The 15,977-nt window shown below is 39.2% G+C and overlaps 1 protein-coding gene across 12 annotated transcripts in view; it reads right to left on the reverse strand.

The window, feature by feature from the left end:
- MAGI2 (membrane associated guanylate kinase, WW and PDZ domain containing 2) overlaps positions 1–15,977 on the reverse strand; it is a 1,426,516-nt gene that overhangs the window by 116,343 nt on the left and 1,294,196 nt on the right. For 11 of the 12 annotated variants that reach the window (XM_039472765.2, XM_039472764.2, XM_074379315.1 and 8 more), the window contains 2 exons: positions 3,903–4,088; positions 1,794–1,965 (listed from right to left, as the gene is read on the reverse strand). In XM_039472765.2, coding sequence (XP_039328699.1) covers positions 1,794–1,965; positions 3,903–4,088 — 358 coding nt within the window. The remainder of the gene's footprint in view (positions 1–1,793; positions 1,966–3,902; positions 4,089–15,977) is intronic. The other variant, XM_074379316.1, reaches the window with a different exon arrangement.

The raw sequence follows: 15,977 nt of genomic DNA on the forward strand, positions 1-15,977 counted from the left end.
ATGTGGCTGCAAGATTAATTGACCACAGCAAGAAGAGCCTGAAGCTGGCTCGGGGACTGCTGGGGCGCTCAAGTCCTTCCTCTTGAGTCTAAGATGAATTCTGGGGAAAGCCAGTGCAATCTGTCGAAGTGATACATGGCAAGAGCAAACACATCTGAGGCTCATTACTGAGACACCGAGGACCTACCCTTCTTACGGATTGTCAAATTCTCACTTCTGCATCATTTGCTTTGTGGGGCTTTTCTCTTCCTTGCACATGTTAAAAACATAAGCAGCTGAGGACAACCAGACATTTATTTTTCTATGAAAGCAAATGGGAAATCAGTAGAATGAGGCTTTGCAGAAATGCCACCTGTGGCACAGGGAACAGAGTTTGCTTTGCAACAATGCGAATGATGAACCCAGAGAGTTCTGAGAATCAAAAACAGAGTCTCACTTCATCTTCATCATCACGGGAGGAGAGGGATGGGAAGCAGATGTTCAGAAAACATTAGAATCATGAAAAAGACCAGCAAGGTTTGTATGCAGACGTGTTTCTGTGAGTTGTTCTGTTTTTCTCCCACGAAAAGGGAGAAAGCATCATGGGAACATGTCTTCATCTTTTTCTTTAATGGCTCAACCTAACCCAGGATCCTTGTTATTTACAGGTCACAATGAGAAGACAGTGTGGTTCTTATGACATTGTTTTTCTGGAAGTTCAAAGTGTCTTATTCTTTAGTCTATGATGCCTATCTCTAATGCTATGTGTGGAATAGAAGAACCTCATTAGATTGTGAGTAGGAGGATGTAAAGTTATTATACTCAGTAAAAATGCTGATTTGTTTTATTTTTGAGACACTGTCTTACTCTGCCACCCAGGCTGGAGTGCAATGGGAACGTTCTCAGCTCCCTGCAACCTCCGCCTCCTGGGCTCAAGTGATTCTCCTGCCTCAGCCTCCCAAGTAGCTGTAACTATAGGCGAGTACCACTATGACTGGCTAATTTTTGTATTTTTTGTAGAGATGGGGTTTTACCACGTTGCTTAGGCTGGTCTCGAACTCCTGGGCTCAAGCAATCCTCACACCTTGGCTTCTCAAAGTGCTGGGATTATAGACGTGAACCACCACACTTGGCTGCTAATACTTATTAATGCCTACAGATCCTTCAGCATTCTCTTAGTCATGACCTTCATGATTCAGTGGACGTCTGCAGCCAACTCCTAACTGCTTAACCTGCATTTACCCTGCCAGCCTCCTGTCTGCTCTCTGCAGGGCAGACTGAGAGGCCTTCCTATAAAGCAAATCCAGTGATATCAGTCCTCAGCTTAAGACCCTTCAGAGCCCACTGCACTTAAAGATCAAAACATTGAACAAGCATGCTTATGAGGCCCTTTAGGGATGGCCCTGGCCACCCTCACTGGCTACATCTGACACTGTACACTTCTCCCTCTGCCACCGCTGTATTGGCCATCTTTCTATCTTTCATGCTGCATGCTCGCTCCTGCCAGAGGGCCTTTGAGTATGTTCTTCACTCTGGACTCCCTTTAACACACTCTTCAACTGTTAAGCCCTACTCATCTGCAACCGCTCACCATTTCTTCAGGAAAGTGTCTCTCTTTGTGAAGGACAGACATTCACTGTCTACTAATAAAACCATATCTATAACACACACACAACCTCAAAATCACACACAGGTGCGCACAGCGATTTCTACTTTATGAAAAATCTCTCTGCCTGTCCTGTACTGTCCCCAAATGCTCCCTCCTCTCCCCACCCCCAGCCTCTCGGCATCACAAAAGTCAGAGGAAACTTTACCTATTTTCATGGCCTTGCAGCTGAAGTGGTTGAGGTGGTGCTGGCTGGGCGACAGGGCTGTTGGGAGTGGCTGGGCTTGGCTGTGCCAGGGGACTCTGCTGTGCCAGGGGACTCTGCTGCGCCATGGGACTCTGCTTCTCTGAGCTGGGTGCCGAGGTGGGGCTGTTGAGCTCTGCGATGGAGAACCAAAGCACCAGATGACGTCAGGTTAGCATTGATAAGGGGAAAGAGGTGATCAGAGGTGGTGACGTTGCCTCTGCAGATGGCTCAGGCTTTGGTTATTTCTGTTTCTGTTAGGTGTTTAGATAGCAGGTGAAACTTATCAAGTTCTAATACCACTTCCGACATCTGTATTCTTTCATTAATGATCACTGCGCAACAAGGTTATAAACAGTATCTTGTCATTCCGCCAGAAGAAAAGATTACTGAAAAACCCCATAAAACTATGAAAAAAGTAATTCAAAGGACGAAGCTCTAACACATATTCTATTTTCGCAAATGGATCCGCCACACATTTTACTTGTAATAAACAGTCTGAAGAGTCTTTCAAAGTGTGGATAAGGAATGAACCATAAAAAGGAAAATGCTTTTTACAGTCTTTTCCTCATCCCTTGTCAGTCTTATTGCCACATAGCCCACTGGACTCCACATTTCTCCAGAAAAAAAAAAAAAAAAAAAAGAAAAAATGGACACAGGAAGATTCACAAAACTGTTCTTAAATAACTGCTTCTAGATTTCTTTCCTAATAACATCAGATTTTCAACTGAAATTGACTCTATATATTGGCATAAGGCACATTCCAGACTCGGAAAACTGGGAAGCATTTAGATTTTCAGTGAGCAGCCTTGTTTGCAGTTAATTTCCATTGAGCAGTTTATACATATTGGTGTCTGCAGATAGTAGCTTTAAAAAAAGCATGGTCATTTTCTTTTCTCTGTCTCTTTTTATGATTGGGTAAGAAAAGGGAGGTAATCTATTAGCATTCTTCTACAAACTCTTCTTCCCCTTTTTTTCCCCATAGTCCAAATCTTTTAATGTCTTCTCCATTTATATCAGGGTTTCCCTGCCTCAGTACTGTAGGCATTTTGGGCTGGGTGATTCTTTTTCCTTTGGGCAGCTGTCCTGTGTATTTTAGGATGGTTGGCAGCATTCTTGGCCTCCACCCACTAGATGCCAGCAGCGTGCCCACCCCAATCAGGACAGTCAAAAATGCCTCCAGACTTTGCCAAATGTCCCCTGGGGGGAGAAAACCACCCCCGTTGAGAACTACTGTTTTATATTTAAAGTCAAGTGGCTGTTTAGCCATTTGGTGCCTGCATGTCAGATAATCCTAAAATGGAATTGGGGGCTGAATAAAACAAAGGGTAGCAAGTTGAGTGAGCCCATCAGCCTCTGTGTGGGACACTCATCAGTGAGCTCCAGAAATGGAATTCTTCAATAACATTGATGAGTCAGCAGCCAGAAACAAGTCACGGACCCACTGTCTCTGGAAATGGTGAATTTATGGTGCAGTGATGTTCATAGCTCCATGGCCCCTTAGGGCATGGTTATGAATTGTACTGTTCACTACTGTTTTGAGCCTCAGGAGGGAGTCCTTGTATAGACAAATTCAAAGGCTCAGTGGGAATTTTTAATTCTAATCAGATGCAACATTTTCTAAATGAGCTCTTCTTACACCACAGAACTTCACGTTTTTCAAAACCAATCTGACTTTGAAGAATCCTCTAGAGATTTACTGTTAATATAATTTTTTTTTTCAGATTTATAACTCTGTCACCTCTTTTGAATGAGTTCTGACTTAATATAACCATAAAAACGGGGGCCCACATGGAATGACTGAATAACCTGGTGTCTCGGAATTCACTCTGTGTGGCCTGGAATGCCACATAGCTTGACCTCTGAATGAAACAGGTACTGAGTAAACAGGATATGGATTACAACTGAGTGTGAGTTTTTGCAAAGGTGGAAATAATTATCAACCTCTGACACTCTGACGTCACACTGACGGCAGGCAGGTGCACTCCACGACCCTGGCGGGCAGGCTGACAACAGCCGGTGAGTGTGTCCGTGTGTTGACTGCCCCTCTGCAAGGCTGCCTCAGGCACTCACCCTCCTGAGGAATGATGCGAAGGGTGACACTAAGACCTGCATCCTTGATGAGCTTCACGATGTCAGCGTGAGGCATGTTGATGATAGACTGGCCATTCACTGCTAGGATCCGGTCTCCCACTTTTAGTTTTGCACAGCGATCTGCAGGACTCCCATCAATGATGCGTCCGATTTTATGGGGCACAGCTAAAAAAACCCCAACAGAAATAGGTATCAGGGACATCACCAATACATGTTCTTTCAGTCCCAGCCCCAAAGGAAACAATGCAATGTCAGAATTCCTTCCTTTGTCAGTATATTTGCCTTTTGAAATCACACTGATTTCTGTCAAATGGGGTCCTGTGCATACTACTGAGACCAGAGTTTCTAAATTCAAGTCCTTTGCAGTGATAGGCCAATTCCAAACACAGACCAAGGGTTCTCAAACTTTGGGTTGATCAAAATTAACCAAGAGTTAAAAAGACAGCTATTTGGGCTTACTGGGGCCCATCTCAACTAGAATGTCTAGGCAGGAGGTGAATTTCTAAGAAGCTCCTAGGGAGATTTGTACCCCATGAGCTCATATTCTAGAGACAATAATCAACAATTTAAGAGAGCTATAATAAATGACAGAAATTTAATTTCTACCATTTTATTTTATTGAGAAGAGAAAACAAGGAAGGAAAGAAATATATGTTAATATGGGTAGTAGCCATTTGGTAAAGAAGTTATAACCAACTTCCCACTCATGTACTAAGCTTTAAAGGTTGGTGGGGTGTCACATCTTACCTCTTCTTTCTGATTTACCTCGACACGGTATTGATACCTTGCTAATGTCTGATATATAATGCATTTTATCAAATCTGCAATGCCATGGATAGTAAGACACACCTTTATTTTATATGCCACCGGGGGGGTGGGGAGGTGGGTAAGAAACACTGCTAACTAAATAATGATGCTCCATTGACTATAAGATACTCTCCAAATGTCAAAATATTAAAATATAAAAATGTTTAAGTTTGGTAAAATGTTATATGTCTTTTAAAAACAATGTACACTTTTTTCTTTTTTTTTTTTTTGAGTCAGAGTCTTGCTCTGTTGCCCACGCTGGAGTGCAGTGGCATAGTCTCGGCTCACTGCAATCTCTGCCTCCTGGGTTCAAGCAATTCTCCTGCCCTCAGCCTCCCAGGTAGCTAGGATTATAGGTGTGTGCCACTACACCTTGTTTTTTTTGTATTTTTAGTAGAGATGGGGTTTCACCACGTTGGCCAGGCTGGTCTCGAACTCCTTACCTCAGGTGATCCACCTGCCTTGGCCTCCCAAAGTGCTGGAATTACATGTGTGAGCCACCATGCACGGCCCACTTATTTTCTTTTAATTATTTATTTATATGTATGAGGACAGCCACACATACGGGCATACAGATTTTCCTGGCAGGTTGACTTCAGTGTAAATGTTCAAGTAGCTACCAAGATAACTGTTTCTGGGGTGGACATCAGTAGTATACAGTGTTTCTGGAAACTCCCTTAAGGAATTTCTACCAATCTAGAAACCCATTCTCTTTCCTTTCTCCCTTCAAGACTGTGAGTCCCCGCTCAGAAACCTGTCAAAGACTGTGTTGTTGCTCTCCCTGTGGAATCAGGTACTGCTTTGATCTGCAGAAAGATGGAATGACATAACCCACCATTCAGTATGCTTCAGGGATGTCTATTCCTTGAACTCTCAATCTTGCACATGCTTTACAGCAAAAGGCAGAACATTAGCTAATAACCATGGCAAGGAAGGACAATTAGTGAGTTAATGAGCCAGGACCTTGTTCATTCTTCTATTGTGAAAGGTTATAGATAGGATATGAAAATATTGGCTGAGCCTGTGTCCCTGAAGTGAAACTCATCATGTTGGAAGCTGAGATACATTTTTATTTACCATAAGCACTAACAACTTTAATGAAGAACACCTTACCTAGAGCATGTTAATGATCATCTTAGAATCTTAGGACAATAAATATATTTTTTCAAGTAGAAATACAATAAGAACTCATTAATGTGCTGATTTTAAAAAAATGATGTAGGCATTGCAAGGTATTTGGTTTTCAACCATAATGAGGGTGAACTTTAGTTCCTGTTTTTGCCCCCTTTCACGTTCGACAGTGTCTTGGAATGGGTGGCTCATAAATGATTTGGTCTCCCTGGCCATAATGTGTATATTGTTATCTATCCCGTGGCCTCTGCAAAGTTACCTAACTTCTCCAAGTTTGTTTTTCAGCAGTAAAATTGGTACACTAATAGCACTGATGTTACAGACTGCATCTGAGAATTACATGAGTTTTCATAGGAAAAGTGAGAACAATGCCTGACATGTAAGAATGGATCTAAGTATTAACTACCATTCTTTTTATTACTATTGCCTTTTAAAAATTTCTTTTATCACTACTGAGGGGTGTATGTGTGCTTGTGTGTAGGTGCCAACTTGGTTTCTTTTCACATGGGGTAAACCTGTAATACTGCTAGAATTGAAGGAACACTTTGCTTACTACAGGATTATACAGAGCAATATCCCCTAACTATCAACACAGGAAAATAACTTAAATTATGAAAGAGATGTGTTTGGTGGATTAGTTAGACACTGGATGAGGTCAAGAGTTTATTTTATCTGATTTCACAAAAGATGATGTTGTTGGTTTTTGCAGGAAAACACCAACTTCTACGAGTTTATTATTCAAAGGGAAATCAGCATGATATAGATCTCCTAATCACGTACATTGAGTCCTACACACATATACACACATACGTTCACACTTATTGAATATCATTAACCATTTTTCTTCTTACCTCTTACGAGTATGTACCTGAGCCAAGCACTACATGATATACATGTGTATATATTAAGTATAGATACATTTAAAAACACTCCTTAACATATCATATGAAATATGTGATGTCATTACAAGTTGACAGTAGAGGAAACTGAGGCATATAGCAGTTATTAATTTGTTCAAGGTCACACATGCTAAACAGGGCTTAAAACCCTAGTCTATCAGATTTCATAGCCTTTGCTGTTAATGAATGTAACAACCGCCCTGTATCTCTTACTTTTCTGGCTCAGATCTCTAATCTATTACTTGATTCATGAGTATCTGGTGCTTTTATGTGATGAGTATAGACTGCCTCTAAGCCAAGAACTAAACACTTTATGAGTGGTCCTGATTCAAGGGTGAGTGGAAGTCAGGAACTTTGCCTGAAGCAGATTCTTTGCTGCATTTGTCTTTTGACAGGCAAAGTGGGAGGAGAAGAGAGAAAAGCAGAGGAAATTGAACAGCTCTTCAAATCCTGTTTAGTTAGGACTTCACATCATGGTGTCATTTTTTTGTGTGAAGTAATTTCTTTGGATATTAGAAATTCTGACATTTGAAATGAAATTTAAAAACATACTTCAAAACATACAAATGGTCTCTGGATGATTTTCTGTTTTGACTTATTTATGCCTCTGCTCTCCTCTATTACTGTAGATCGTTTGAAATTTACTGGGCATAAAACTCCGAATGTTTCAAAACAGATTTACACACACACACACACACACACACACACACACACACACACACAATTTGTATGCCCAACAATGATAAGCTATTACTCGTTAATTTCCAGGCACTGCAGAACTCTCTTACTTTAAATCCTTATAGCAATAGAGTGAAGTAGCTGTGAAAGTATAATAATCATCCTAACTTCAGTGTTGAGAAAACAAGTGTCAAAGCCACAGTTCAAATCCTTCCCTATGGCTTCATACCTTGGGGTTACTACCTTCTTTTTTGATATGTTAGAGGTTGAAAGCAATTTAAATTATGAAGAGCAAGGGAATGACTTGTGAGACTTAGTTTAGAAAAGCTTGCTGGTTGAGACTTCAAGATGAAAGTTTCACTGTAAACAGAATTATTCGCTCATGGTAATAACTTAGTTTCAGGGCCATTTTAACTTTATTGGGGTAGTTAGAATAAAAACTAAGATAAAAGAATAGAGATCAAAATAAAAGAATGAAAGCAGAAATAAATTCAGTGGTAGCCACATCAAATGACTGAGTGACTCGCATAAAATACAAGTGAGCACACAGTTTAAAAATGTATGTTCAGCTCCTGGAAGTACCCGACATAGTTTTATTATGAATGTTTTCTATTGGCATTTACTTTAATAAAAACAGTACTTGAAACTCTTGGCAGCTAAAGGCAGCCTCACTCTTCCTTTACTGGAATTTTCCCTACATGTGTAAGTGCACTGAATGTTGATACACAACACATCTCTGACAAGAGGTGCGCTCAGAGAGGATTCACTCTGAAAACAAGATGCAGCTCCATTTGCTCAGTGATAAGGTCTACAGAACTTATGACCTAACTGCACTCAGTGCAATGCTAATGGAATTACAGAGCAAGGAAGAGGCCCTGACCTTGGTTTCTATTATTGGGATGAATGGTACTCATTAATTCCCCGAGAATTGATGACTAAGGTAACTGCCAGAGCACAGTCCATTTAGACAGCATGCCTTGCAGACATCATCTGTCAGGCAGCAACGTAAATCAAGTCTTTGGATCAGTCTTGGTGACACAGTGTGCTTAGGATACACAGATATTTGGGAAAAGTTGCAATATGTCATTTGGCTTTGGACATACTGACATTTCGGAAGGGGACAATGTGTCACTAGTTAGAAATTTCCTTTTAATTGAAAATCACATAAATTATGGAAAAAAGAAGCCCATCTTTTCTATTGCTTTATTCCTTTATAGATAAAACAATATTGTCTATTTATATGGCAACGTGTTTTATATTTTCCCATAGCTGAATGGACTCTTTTGGCTCTGCACCATGTACCACACTTGTTTTAGTGGGATATTCAGAGATAATCACTTGGATTAGATGTCCTCTAAGTGAGTTTGGAAGGCCTGGATTCTTGGGGTCTGTAGCCGTATCACTACTGAAAGCAGTGATCCTCCCTTTTTTGGTGTGGGGTTTTCTTTTGGAACCTTGCATGGTCTACCCTCGCTCCTTAGTCACTGGTCAAAGTGGGCTGATCCAGCCAATGAACTCTTGTTGATTTCTACCTTGGGTCAGTCCCCATAAAGACGACAGGATGGTTACCTGGAGGACTTTTCTTGCTTTGGTGATAGATTCTTCCTGAAATCCTAAGGGAAGGGATTATTAGATACCCCTTCCCTCCTCTTTTTCCCTTGCTGTTCATGTGTTTATCATTTCAGAGAAAGAAAAGTCTGCAACTCATGTTTACATTTAATTATTTTCTTGTTAATAAATCCCACAAAGTGGAGTTACGTGTGGAGGAAAGTATTAAACAGTGAAAGTGGATTTTGCATCAATGATGCCAAACTTACAAGAGAAGTTTCTGAAATAAGTGTGACAAAAATAAATACTTCAAAGGCAATCGATAGCATAAACTCTCATTAGCTCACATTTTCATTGATTTGTGAAGGTTAAACAACATGTCATTAGCTTGAAGAGGCAAAGGAAGTTAGTTTGGATTTAGAATCTGTGACCTGATGTGAACATAAAAGTTTTTTAAAAGTTAGATGATTCCAGTTGTTTTTCTTTCAATAATATGTGAAAATTACTTACTGACTAGCTTAAATTTGTGGGTTGGAGCAGAAGGGTCCATTATTACATCAGTCAACACATTTCTCAATAGCATCTTCTTAATAACAAGCACTATGCTAGGCCCAGAGAGGAAGACAATAATAAAGCAACACATGGTATTTGCCCTTGAGAAACTCACTGTCTGGTTGGAGAGACGAGGGATGAACTTTTAAAAATACGCAAAGCAAAATGCAAATGGAAAATACATGGTAAATGTAACATGCAGCAAGGGTAGAGAGGAGGAGTGAATTACTGAGTCCAAGTGTAGACTGAGAGAATGGTGAGGAACAGGAAGGTCATTCTGAGTAGGAGGGAATGTGTGTCCCTAGGTAAGTGGCAGCCCTTTTAATAAAAATCTTATGATGTTAAAGGGGTATATAATCTAAGGAGGTGTGTGGGGAGATATGGAGATGTGCTTTGTGGGTTGGGGTCCCTCCTGCCCTCATAATTATTGCTTCCTCGAGATTCCTGATAGCCCAGCTCCTATGAATGGAGACTGAGCACAGAGGAATAATGGGAGAATGTCATAGTGTTCCCATCTCTTTAATACATGGTGGAAACTCCTGATCTGTTTTTCTGCCTTTAGAAACCGGAGCATAATATTAATCTTGCTTGTTTTCCATCACTCCTTCCTAAAAATTCTGACTTCGTATGTTATATTGTGACAAACCCATTCAGATAGATATTGTCCCTTCCTGGAATATGACAGTGTCCTTCAAAAGAGTTTTCTTTGTCATCAGAAGGTGAAGATGTGGGGAAAAATATGTGTTTTGTATTTTAAAGTTTTTTTGTGTGGTAAAATTAAGAAAAAGCAGACGGCATGACTTGTTTTCCTCTAGAACGCTGTGAAATTTAGCTTTCCAAAGATGAGAATGTCTTCCCTGAAATTCATAGCCAACTGATTTGCAAAACCTAAAATCAAACAGCTGGTGTTTTAAGGACTGCATATTCAAAAAGTGCATCCCCCAACCCCCAGCACCCATGAGTCATTCTCTTGTGGTTGAACACTTTAGTTACCTTGCAGTTGGTAATAAGCAGATGGTCATATGGGAGAATGGGAAGAGGGGCCCATCACCGGCAATTTGGGAACTCAATTGAACTCATGTTGCTAAGGGCAGATAGCATCCTATAGATACTATTAACTATATGGCTGGGGAGAAACACTCAGCAGCTATATATTACTGTTCATGCTTTTATTTTATACCACTTGTTAAAAATTTGCATAGCTGAGTACTGAGAGCAAATTGGTAATAGAAAGAAATCTCATGACATTAGGAATTGTAATTAGCTATGACTTGACTGTTCTATCCTGGAACATGAGGTTGGGTTAAAATGGGTTTGTTGTTTGGAAACATTTGATGGGCCAGGGTTCACATGGCTAGCTTTAGAACGAAGAAACACAGGCCACCATGCTCAAAAGGGCCTGGTGTTTGGTTTAGTTGTCTGTTACCAGCTTGATACTCTTAATAATTTTTGAACAAGGACCTCACATTTTCATTTTTCACTGGACCCTGCAAATGATGTAGTTCGTTTTCTGTAGATATATTCATAACGTATTTCTTCTTTGCATCACTCCACTGTTTTTAGTGTCTGCGATGGAAGGTGTAAATGAGGCTATGTTATAGCTACCAAGAAAAATCACCGACAAGGTGGGTGGTAGGAAAGCAGTGAAAACAATCCTTTCCTCTTATGCTTCATTCTCCACTCCCCTGTACATCACTAGGAAAGGCAGTCCAAAAAATTTCTGTGAAGTATATTCTTACTTTCCATTCTTCATTTATTTATTGAAGAGGTCTAAAAATTACCTTGATTCTCTTACTCCATTGTGAAAATTATTCTCTTAAGTCACTCATTAGTGTGTCATTAACAAAGCGACTATTCTTCTGTAACTCTCTTTAAGTAGATGTTAAGATAGATCACCATATTTCAAGGGGTTCATGTATTCTTTTGATATGATTTTTCTCCTCATATTCTGACAAAATGTCTAGACATTAGAGTGGCAGGAAGCAAAGAAACTTCAGAATAGTCATGATCCTCAAATCTGAAGGTGTGTGGGGTCTGGGAGCTGGACAGAGAGAATGAAAAAACCCTTCCATTTGTAGATACACCTTTTTTCTTCTGTGGCAATACTCATTTCTCTGTATGTCCCTGAAAATCACCTTGCCAACTTCTGTAATAACTAGCAAGAATATCTTTTTTGACCTGTTTGGGTCTGAATGTCATGATAGAAAATCTGGTCCCACTAAGCCAAATAAATATTAACCCTATTTCAGCAATTTTTGCATTTTTCCCAAAGACTCAGAAAAAGATACATATTTCCGTTGCTCAATAAAACCAGCAACTTAGGACTTTCCAATCAAGGGGTAGAAGTTGAAATTCTGTGTTCAACGAGAGTAATTTTAGTTAGTAAAATTGTGTAGCTTTTAGGAAGCATGGTTTGCAAATAACCAAAGAGCAAGCTGATTCAGTAATAATGGAAAAAACTTTAAAGAGTTATTGATGTTAAAATATAATAAAGGAATTCTTCCCTGCAGGGCAGAAAAGCCAGTTGCTTTATTCTTTTTAAGAAACAGTTGCAGGGCTGAAGTGTGGATTATACTTTCATCCCAAACACGCAAATCTGCCTTTCAAAGGGCTGGTTGCCCAATTTTATGATGACCAATTTAGCTCCTGAATATGGGGCTCCTTTTATTTATAAGTTATTACAGAGCCTTATCAAATTATCATTAGAAAATAGTAGATGGCTCTACAATGATAAAAACTGTATAAAATTTTCAAAGTTCACATGATATAAAAGGAGAAGAGCAAACAATCTTCTAGTGATTGGAAATCTCTTATAATTAAAGCAACTCTTAAATTTTTTTAAGATGTCATTTTTATTTTCTGGAAAAACATTTATTTTTAAAACTTGATACCAATTATTAAGAGAGGTACAGCTTAAGTTGCACATTTAAAAAATCACATGTCATTCCTAACCCAACCTGTCCATATACATAGAGAAAAATACTTAAATATATACTCATTACTTTGGCCTTCCCTTTAATCTGAATAATTTATTTTTATGAAACTCATGATTTTTGTGATATTGCTTCATTAGCTCATTTCCAAAACTGCAATATGATCTCGTTCAATATTGCTTAATCTTAGGACCATTTTGCTTTCACTTATAGCCCCATCGGGGATTTGTTTGTTTGTTTGTTTGTTTTTTGCCAGACTCTTGTTTCTGTCTTTTTTTAAAACTATTTTGAAAACCTCATTTTATTAAATGAGCTTTAAAATATGTATTTATATTTTATTAAATACATAAATACGGTGCAAATGGTATGCCATTTTATTTCATACTAGGATTTCAGTTCTTTTTATTTAATTTTGAAGTTATTTTCTAAAATTTCTAATACAAAACCATGGCAGAAATATTTGCAGATCTGCAGCAAAAACACTTCATAATGAAATATTGAAACCATTTCTGTTAACAAATGAACCAGATAAATAAGGGTGCCCACTTTCACCGGTTCCTCTTTTTTCAGAGATGGGGGCAACTTTGTTGCCCAGGCTGTCATAGCTCACTGTAGCCTCAGAATCCTGTATCAAAAAATCTTCCTACATCAGCCTTTCAAACAGCTGAGAGTATAGGTATGGGAACCTGTGCCTGAGTAATTTTTTCTTTTTATTATACTTTAAGTTCTGGGGTACATGTGCAGAACATGCAGGTTTGTTACATAGGATACATGTGCCATGGTGGTTTGCTGCAGTCATCACCCCATCATTTACATTAGATATTTCTCCTAATGCTATCCCTCCCCTATTTCTCCACCCCCTGCTACCCCTCCCCAGCCCCCGACCCTAAGACAGGCCCCAGTGTGTGATGTTCCACTCCCTGTGTCCGTGTGTTCTCATTGTTCAACACCTGCTTATGAGTGAGAACATGCGGTGTTTGGGTTTCTGTTCTTGTGTCAGTTTGCTTTGAATGATGGTTTCCAGCTTCATCCTTGTCCCTGCAAAGGACATGAACTTATCCCTTTTTTATGGCTGCATAGTATTCCACGGTGCATATGTGCCATATTTTCTTTATCCAGTCTATCCTTGATGGGCATTTGGGTTGGTTCCAAGTCTTTGCTATTGTGAATGGTGCCGCAGTAAACATATGTGTGCGTTTGTCTTTATAATAGAATGATTTGTAATCCTTTGGGTATATACTCAGTAATGGGATTGCTTAAATTAGTAGCTATCCATGTTTTTTGTCCTCCCACTCACGATGAATTGCTCTCAGTATTATGACAATTTAAGAGACTTATAGCAAGTTAATTGTCTTCCTTCCATTTTCTCTATCTATAGATTTCTTTCCTCAAAGAGCTCTATAAGAAGTGTCAGGCATTAAAGCAACTTAATTGAGGTAATATATGTGCGAACTTAAAAAAAAAACATAACCAAAATGGTTATAATAAAAAATTCCAGTCTCTTTTCCTAACTCTCCTGTCTTCTCTAGTTCTGTGACCACAAGGCAAACATTTTAAATCTTTCAGCTGTTTCTTCTTCACATTTCTAATAATATTCCTATACAGTCATTTTTCATTTTTGCAATGTTAGTCAATATCTATTTACCTCCTATTCTGATAGAGGATTTAGCAGTCTTCCTCTGCATCCCACTTCCTCTCCTTATCCCAAGGTAGTTTTATCACAATTTTTAGTTAAACCGGTTGTCATTGTTTGTGGTTTTACCATGTAAATCTTGTTCACCAAAGTGTTTATGATTTTCTTTCTTCTGGTGTACAATTTCTTTCCCTCTTTTGACACTTCTAATCAAGGTTTCTGATTGTGTCTTTTTCCTACATATCCTTAATTGCTTCTCCAAAAGCTGTTTAAATCACCAATTTAATTTATTCCTCTGAAGACCTTCCTCCCAGATGTAGGTACTTTGCTCTCTAGTCTGTTGCTCAGTGTCATCATGGGGATTGTTGCTGCACTCCAAGGTGGACTCTGTGTCAGCTTTTCTGATTCACTTTTTATTTTTTTGTTATTTGAAGTTCCAAGATACCTGTGCAGAACATGCAGGTTTGTTACATATGTACGCATGTGCCATGGTGGTTTGCTGCACCTATTGACCCATTGTCTAGGTTCACTCCCCTTGCCCCACCGCACCTCCAACAGGCTCTGGTGTGTGATGGTCCCCTCCCTGTGTCCATGTGTTCTCATTGTTCAACTCCCGCTTATGAGTGAGAACATGTGGTGTTTGATTTTCTGTTCCTGCTGATTCACTCTTTCATTTTGTTGAAGCATATCCTACAGCAGCTTTCTAAGATATTGTGCAGGGATAAAACCAATGTTTTCAGTTCTTAGTGTTTGAAAATGTGTTTATTTTTACCTTCTTTTGATTGAATTCTGGCATAGAATTCTAGATTGTATGAAATTCTAGATTGAAAAAATGAGTTTTCTTCAGAAACTTACAGGCACTCCTTTATTGTATTCTTCTAGCATCCAGTGTTACTATTGAGAGGCTTGAACCCATTAGGATTTTGCTCCTTGTATGTGATATACTTATATTATCTTTTCATTTTGAAAATGGTTAAGATTTTCCCTGTGCTTTTTTTGTTTTGAAGTATTGCAGTAGTGCATTTGGGTATGGTTCTTTGTCAGTATGGAGACTTGTTTCCATTAGTTTGGTTTTGTGAACCTTTATTATACTATTTCTTTGATAATTTCCATTCTGTTTTTCTGGTCTCTCTTTCTGGAACTCTTATTCGATATTGGCATCCTGGATTGGTCTGCTCCTTCTCCTATAGGTCATAAGGATTACACCCTCATGGTAGAATTGGTACCATTATAAAAGGCCAAATTTGGCCCCCTTTTGTTCTCTTTCGGCCCTTCCTCCTTTCGCCATGGGATGACACAGCAAGAAGGCCAGATGCTGGCACCTTATATTAGACTTCCCAGCCTCCATAGCTGTGAGCCAATATATTTCTGTTCTTTGTCAATTATCTAGTCTGTGGTATTCTGTTGTAACGGCACAAAATGGACTAAGATGGCTGCCTATTTGCTCTATCCTCATGTGTTGGAGAGAGAGCTCTGGCTTTTACATCTTCTTCTGAGGGCACCAGTACCATCATGGGGGCACCACTCTCATGACCTCATTTAACCCTAACGATGTCCCAAAGGCCCATCTCTCAGCATCATCATATTGGGAATTAGGGATTCAATATGGAGATTTTGGGAAGACAGTTTGTAGTAAATATCATATCTTTTTGTGACTATAAGTAAGTTTTTGAGGCTTTCTTTTGTTCCCTGAGTTACCTTTATTTCTCCTATTTTCTTTCATATTTGCTTGCTTTTTTATTTAAAAGATAAGCATTTCATGGTTGTTGTATTCCATTCTGTCCTGACTTTAAGTTCTAGGCCTCCCTGAGTTTCTAAAGAAATGAGTGGGTCTGTGTTATCCATATTTGTTTTAGATTTTCTCTGCCCTGCT

The sequence above is a fragment of the Saimiri boliviensis genome, chromosome 10 (genome assembly GCF_048565385.1).
Source record: "Saimiri boliviensis isolate mSaiBol1 chromosome 10, mSaiBol1.pri, whole genome shotgun sequence".
NCBI lineage: Eukaryota > Metazoa > Chordata > Mammalia > Primates > Cebidae > Saimiri > Saimiri boliviensis.